Here is a 7,194-nt window from a genome sequence, read left to right on the forward strand (position 1 = left end):
TGGCCGATGGGCGGGGCGGGCGGGGCGCCCCTGGGGCTGCCTCGCTGGACCTTTGGTCAAGCGGCTTTGCCCTTGCCCGAAGGGCTCTGCCATCGCTGCCGCCTCCTCCTCCTCGCCCCTCGCTCCTGCCGGAGCCCCACGCAGCCGTCCCGCCCCGCGGGTTCGCAGCCCTTCGTGTGCTGCCCGCTGCGGTCCACTTGACACGGCCCCGGGTGGGTTTCCCACAGCGCGGCCGGGGTACTCTCAGCTGATCCGGTTTCCAGCCCTCCCTCCCTGCGCGATTGCCATTAGTTTCAGCGGTGCTTGAAGAGAATCCCCATCTCCCTGTTCCCGCCCGAGCTCCTCGGGGTGCTGCTGGCCCCCTCCGGCAGGACGGGAGACAGGGAGGTGGACTGGGACGGACGTGTCCCTGGTGGAAATCACAGCAGCTCGCTGGCTTCGGTTGGGGCTGCCAAACCCTGGCTGGCAGCCGTCCCTACAATATGTGAGATCTGGTTTTGGTGGTTATGGGACTCTTGAGGTAAGCAGATGTAAACGGCCGCTGTTGTTTCACTGAAGCACCTGCCCCTGGAAGCCCTGTATAGAAATGCCCCAGGAGGAGAGGTCTGAGCAGCCTGTGTTTCACTTCTGAAGCTTTTGATTTGGCTCTGACAGAAGATTAAGCCTCATCTGCTTGACAGAGGAGTGACTTGGGGATGGATTTGTGGGGTGGGGAGTTTTCATTCTTCGTTTTGCCACGGTGTGCTCCTGGGGCAAGCTGGCTGGTGATGCTTTTCCCCCTGCATTTCCGTGCCCTGCGGAAGGGAAGGGGGGTCCTGCGAAACTCCCTCCTGGGAACCGAAGCGTGGCAGCATGGCTCTGCCTTGTGAGCTCATTAAGCGAATAAATCCCAGGGATGCTCAGTTCAGATGGGGCTCCTGCAGGAGAATTTATAAAGTCATTAAAAACATTTTAATGGAAAGCACTAACCATCTATAACACAGCATCTGTTATCGTGTCTTTGGAAAAACATGTCTAAATTAAGAGGATGGGAGACAGCGAGACAGACTGGTGGGCTTTCTGCTGAAGCAACCAGCTGGCCGGGGCTGCGAGGGAATAGTGGCGGAAACTCCTTCCCATCTGTAGCACCAGGCCAGGCCCTGGCTCCCCGGACTGCTCTGGGAGCGCCGGGCAGAGCTGGCTTTGGCAGGGATCAGTTCAGGGAGGAGCAGGGAGGGAAGACAGGAGCAGCTCTGCGGTGCTTCTGTCTCATTTCATCCCTCAGCGGGTATGAAGACGCAAGGCAGGGTTCGTCAGGAAAACATGGAGGAACATCATCTGCGAGAAGCTTTGGCGTCCTTGCGCTTACACAGTCTGGCCTGGAGAGAATGGAACGTCCTCTGCTATTAAAACGGGGTGAAATGGGCAGGGCAGTGAAGGGATATAAGTTCAAGCTGGTCCCACGTGGCATCAGCAGCCTTGCTTTCCCTGGGGGTGAGGGCAACAACTGGCTCCTGCTTCATCTTCACTGGGGTGTTTCAGCCCTGATGGACGACAGTGGTCAGTAGCTTCGACATGAGAATGAGTGTCAGCAGGGAAGGGGTCAGACAAAAAGGCAATGGGCTTCTGGTATGGCGTGGTTCTCCAGTCCTCCTCTTCCGACCTCGTCCCATGGCACTATCTGCAGGGTTGCTGCAGGAGGATTTGTAAAGTCATTAAAAACATTTTCACTGAAAACACCAACCATCTACAATGCAGCATCTGCTGTCGTGTCTCTGGTAAAGTCTATCTCTGTTCTGAGACTCGGGGGCAGCCAGGCAGGCTGGTGGGCTTTCTGCTGGAGCAACCAACTGGCCAGCAACTGCTTCAGCGGAGAGCCGTGCTTTGCTCCACTGTTGCCCAAGTGGGTGCTTTTGCAGCTCAACGTCTTCCTTCTCAGAGCGGCCGTGGGGCATCCCCCCCCCACCTGGCTCCCGTGTCGGAAGGGGGGAATGTGGGAGCCCTGGCCCTGACCGGGCTTGCTGGGACTGCTGTGGGCAGTGCGGCAGAGCCATCACGGGCAGCATTTCTGCTGTTTGCCTTTCAGCCTGGTCTGGAGGCCAGCGGCTACCTCCAAGGTCTTTCTCTGGTTCTCCACGAGCACAGCAAATAGCCAGCCTTGTCCTTACGGCCACATGTCTGATCCCAGGGGCAAACAGGAGCCTGGGTCCCAGGGCAGTCACAGTTTGTGGTTCTGACTTGCTGCTCTTCTTCCTCCCCAAGACCCTGGGAGGGAGGGAGCAAGCAGCTATGGGAGGCTCTGCAGAGCGGGGACCCGCACCCCCTCGCTGAGCCTGGCCTCGGGCCCTTGAGTCGTGGTTTTTGGCAGGGTGAAGCAGTCTCTCAGAAGCTGACCAGGCTGGTGGGTCTGGCAGAGCATCCGTTTGCCCAGGCTGGAGAATTTGTCCTTACAGCCTCAGCCTGCTGACGTGCTTTGTGGCCTTCAGGGGGGCTGGAATATGCCTTAAGCCTCGCGCCCTAGGGAGAAAAGGGGACAGACCCTGGCCCCCATCGGGAGAGACAGGTGCTGCCGTCCTGGCTCTGCGTTGCATCTGAAACGTGGGTTTTGATGCTGAGCCTGCTCCAGGGGCAGCCGTGCCTTCCTCTGCAACGCTGGTTGTAGTTACTCCGATCCGTTCCCTTCCGGGGGTGCTGCCTTTTGGCAAAGCACAACAGCAAAAAGAATTGCAGAGGGTTTCTCGTGTTTGCCTGACACTGTTTCCCTGCCCAAGCTGGGGGTGCAAGGGTGCTGGGCTCAGCCTTGGCGGGGCTGGGGGAGCTGCTGGTGCTGCCCGCTTTGCCTCACTCACAGGTTGAAAAATCGTATTTGTTTAAAAAAGAAAACAACAAGAAAAAAACCCAAACCTAACCAGAACAGATTTGGTATGAAGGGGTTTGCTTCTGTTCCAGTGTTAGGGCATTGCAGAGGGAGGCTTGGCCAGGTGGGAGATCTCGGGCTCGGGAGGGGAGCGGGGTGGCAGGATGAGGGCGACTCTGGTGGCCTTACGTGTCTGCCTTTCCCTCTGGAGCAGGAGGCGGCTCGGGGGATGCCTCTGAAGGAGCTGCTGCTTCCCTAATTGCCGGTGGCTGCTGCCTGGCTCCACCGAAACCTCGTCCCTGCAGCCAGGCCACCTCAAGTCCCGCCGCCTGGAAGCCGAGGTACTGCTCCCCTTTTCCAGGCCTAGGCTGTCCCAGCGACCAGGGTCCTTGTTCTCAAGGACCTTCTTCTCCAGCCTCTCTTCTGCGCCTTGGCTCCCTCCGAGGGACCCTGGTGGGCAGGAGCAGCTCTGCCTGGCCGCATCCCCGCAGAGCCTGGGGAGGGGCGCGCTTGGGGCGAGGGGGGGTTACTGCCAGCCCATCCAACTGCTGCTTTTCGGTATAGTGGCTGGCAGCTGGTGCCCAGCTTGTAGTGAGGGGAAGGGTCCAGGCACCAGCACCCCAAGAGGTGAAGTGAGGTGGCTGAGCCGGTCAGGCCTGGTGCTTGAAGGAGAAGTGGGCTTCAGCCCCTCGGCCATCTTCCTCCCCTCGGCCCTGCTGCTTCAGTTGCTGGGCTGCTCTAACTCGCAAACCCAGTGAGAAGCTGACTGTTATTTTGGGGAGAAGGGGTAAGACTTAATTTTTCTGCTGTGCCCAGTCAGATGCCTGGGTGCCCAGCCGGCAGTGAAGGCAGGTAGGGAGGTGGGGTAGACCAGGGCTTCCCTCACAGGGGAGAGCGGGCTGGCTGCGGCGTCGCCCCATGGCCCTGCTCTGCCTGTCCTCTCCCTCAAACCCCTCGTGGGGACAAGGGAGGGGCGGGCAAGGACCCTGGTGCTGAGGAGGATGAGCTCTCGGTCCTGAGTGGTTGCTCTGGGTTTGTGTGGCAAGGTCTTGGTAGTGGGGGGGCTACAGGGGATGTGATACACTCAACGCCATGTTTCTTTGCCTAGGAGTTTGAGGTTATTTCGGAGGCTCATGTGGCCTCTGCTTGCTAAATCTCCTTGCTGATCATTGTTGGGGTCTATTTTGTTCCAGGCTGCGGCGGCCGACATGGATTTTCTCTTGATCTGCCCCTTTCTGCTGGCGCTGCTGCTGCCCCGGGGCAGCTTTGCAGACCTGGAAAAGCAGAGGGTGGACTCTGGCTTGGAAATCTGTATCCTTCTCTTGCAGCCTCCGCTTGCCAACCTTGCCGGAGCAGGGGCGGGCAAGTAGAAAGCTCCCCACGCAGGCCCAGTGTTGTTAAGCACCCTGCGGGGGTGTCCAGGCAAAGGGGCCGGCTGGAAACCTGTGTCTCATCCTGGCTCTGGCGTTGGTCCTCAGCCCTTGTGAATCCCGTGGAGAACTGGGGGGCTGGGATGGTGCTGGGTGCCTGGCAGAGGGGGAGAGCGGGAGCGTGGTGGGAGCGTGCCAGCGGTGCCCTTGACAGCAGTGCAGATAAGAAGCTGTTTGAGGTGAAGCGCAAGGACCAGATGAATGCGCTGAAGAACCTGATTGAGCTCAACGACGTCAACCAGCAGTACAAAATCATCGACATCATGCTCAAGGGACTCTTCAAAGTGAGCCGCCCTCTGGGCTCCGTGTGCCGTGGGGTCGGGGAGGGTGGATAGGAGAAGCAGGGAGGGCCAGGGGGCCTCCGTGGGGTCAAAGAGAAGACTTGGGTGAGCAGGTGGGATTTAGGAGCTGAAGGGAGGACACCGTGGGGTTTCAAGTGGGGTGGCTGGGGCAGCACCCCCAGGGGGTGCTTCCATGGGGAAGGGCTGGCAGGATAGGCCGGTAATGGGTAACCGAGGGCTCTGGCAGGTTCTGGAGGACTCCCGGGCTGTGCTCATCGCTGCTGACGTGCCTCCCGATGGGCCTTTCCCTCAGGATGAGAAGATAAAGGATGGTAGGTCTTCTGCAGTCCTTACCCCCCTCCCTTTTCCAGTGCTCTGTTGCATCGCCAGTATTCCTCCTGGGGCTGACACCAGGGTAGTTACGAAATTCCTGTGTACTCAGACCAGGCCTGGGCTGGTCCCTGTCTGTCGGGGACCCTGTTGCTGCTTCTCTGACCAGTTCGTAGTGGTGAGCCTACCCATTTGCCCCCAGCCTCCCCACCTCCCGGTGAGGACGTAGGCACTGGTGGGATGGGGCGTGCGTACCGGTGTGCTGACAGGGTGGGTGGCTGTCCCCACAGCGTATTCCCACGTGGTGGAGAACACTGCCTTCTTCGGGGACGTCGTCCTGCGCTTCCCCAAGATCGTGCACCACTACTTCGACCGCAACTCCAACTGGAACAGCCTCATCCGCTGGGGCATCGGCTTCTGCAATCTGACAGGCGTGTTCGAGCAAGGACCCCACTCCCAAGTCCTGGGGCTGGTATGGCTCCTGGCATCCCCACACCGTGTTCCCTCTCCGCTGCCAGGGCTGGGGGGTGAGGTTTTTGGGGTAAAAGGAGGGCAGGGGGAGCATATATCCCATGTCCAAGGGATGTCCTTGGGCTGAGGGATGGGTAAGAGCACAGAGGGGGCTGATGGCAAGGAGGGGACCCTGGTCATGGGGGGGGTGCAGGTGGGAGGCACCGCTCCTCGACACGCTCTCCACTCTGCTCTGCAGATGGCTCAGGAGTTGGGAATCAGCGAGAAATCGCCCGATTACCGCAATCCCTTTAAAACGGACCACTCTGAGGTAAGACAGCAACGCTGCTGGCTCGCCCCGTGGGCTTCCCTATCCTGTCGTGGCTTCGGGCAGCCGGCTGGGGAAGGGAATGGGTGGCTTGGTGGGGAATGGCCAAAAACCCCCAGCATGGAGGAAGCTTGGCCGAAACATGTGCATCGAATGCCCCAGCTGGGCTGTGGTTGGTTTGGGTGCCTGGTGCTTGTCTCCTCCTCCTGTGGCTACATGCCCCATGGGAGCATCAGGACCCCATGCACCTTGTGCCATGTCTGACCTCAAGCCCCCAGGCACCGCAGGGCTTGTGCGATGGCTTTGGTGGGTTTGGGTGGGGTTGTGCATCCAGGAGGCTGCGGGGGGCTCCCCTGCACTGACCCCCTGCTGTCACCCTGCAGTTTTTCCCCAGTGCCGACACCTTCCAGAAGGCACTGCGGGAGGAAGAGAAGCGGAGGAAGAAGGAGGAGAAGCGGAAGGAGATCCGCAAGGGCCCGCGCATCTCCCGCTCGCAGTCGGAGCTGTAGCGGGTGGGGGCTTGCGCCTTGCGGCGGGGGCGACGCCGGCGGGACGCGGAGCGGCACTATCCCTCTTGGCGGCCTCAGGCCGGTGCCTGGTGGTGGTCCCCTTTCCATTTGTGCCGTGGATTTTGTTTCGTTGCCTTTCCCTTTCGCTCAGTGGGGGCTGGGGGAAGCTGAGGTGGGGTACCCCAGAGCCAAAGCACAGACGGGAAGGCAGCGGGGCTGTCCCCTGGGCTGGTCAGAGTGCTGCCACCCACGGTGGGGTAGGGCGAGGGGGACACACTGCAGCTGAGCCCCGCGGGGAGCCTGGGAGCCCTCCCTTCTGCAGCACAGGGTGCTCCACGCTGAACGTGCCTCCCCCGTCGTGGGTGGGCTGGGGAGCGCATCACGCCAAACAGCCTCATGATCAATGCTGCTTCTCTTAGGTTTTGTTTGGTTTTTTGTTTTTTTTTTCAAGCTGGTGAGCTCATTGGCACCCCCCCACCCGGTTATACCTGGTCTCTGCCCAGCCGCTACCTCTGCCGGATCAGCTCCCCCCTGTTCCCCGGCGGCTATTTTACCAAGCAACATGCATTTCATCGGTCAGCCGTGGCTAAAAAGGCTGACGGTGCCAGTTCCCGGCCCCACGGCATCCCACTCCCCCAGGGCAGCTACTGCAGCGCACCCCCGCAGGGAAGCAAACACACAGTGAATTTTTGGGAAGGAGGGATTTCAGGTCTTGGCCCTCTTTGCATTATGGGCACGCATCGGCCGCGAGCGCTGCTGATGCCGAGGGTGCCGGGGAATCCGCCCTGGCCCCCTGTTCTGCCTGCCCTGCACCCCATGCCCTGCCACACCGTCCTGCCCCCAGTGGGGGGCTGATCTTCTCTAATTTAGTCACCCCAAGTCCCCTTCTCAGGGGGGCAGCCGGCTACGGGCAGGTGGGGACAGCAGGGCTGAAGCGGGGAGGGAGCCAGCCCGTGGGCTGTGACCCTCCGTGGGGCGCCTGGGCTGCAGTGGGAGCAGGGGCCCCACCGGGACCCGGCACGACCCCCCT

At 60.7% G+C, this 7,194-nt stretch overlaps 1 protein-coding gene across 2 annotated transcripts; it reads left to right on the forward strand.

The window, feature by feature from the left end:
* The first annotated feature begins 16 nt into the window (after positions 1–16).
* On the forward strand, positions 17–6,588 carry CCDC134 (coiled-coil domain containing 134). Of its 2 annotated transcripts, none has more exons than XM_035903218.1 (8): positions 17–1,395; positions 3,051–3,177; positions 4,030–4,147; positions 4,429–4,550; positions 4,795–4,879; positions 5,168–5,349; positions 5,587–5,658; positions 6,050–6,588. In XM_035903218.1, exons 3-8 carry the CDS (start codon positions 4,045–4,047, stop codon positions 6,581–6,583), a joined length of 1,098 nt encoding a protein of 365 aa, XP_035759111.1. In that variant the 5' UTR covers positions 17–1,395; positions 3,051–3,177; positions 4,030–4,044; the 3' UTR covers positions 6,584–6,588. The 2 variants fall into 2 exon arrangements, with proteins under 2 accessions (XP_035759111.1, XP_009646167.1); XM_009647872.2 differs by having other exon boundaries at positions 6,039–6,231.
* Positions 6,589–7,194: the final 606 nt, after the last annotated feature.

Source organism: Egretta garzetta, unplaced genomic scaffold, assembly GCF_000687185.1.
Source record: "Egretta garzetta isolate BGI_Z169 unplaced genomic scaffold, ASM68718v1 scaffold51, whole genome shotgun sequence".
NCBI lineage: Eukaryota > Metazoa > Chordata > Aves > Pelecaniformes > Ardeidae > Egretta > Egretta garzetta.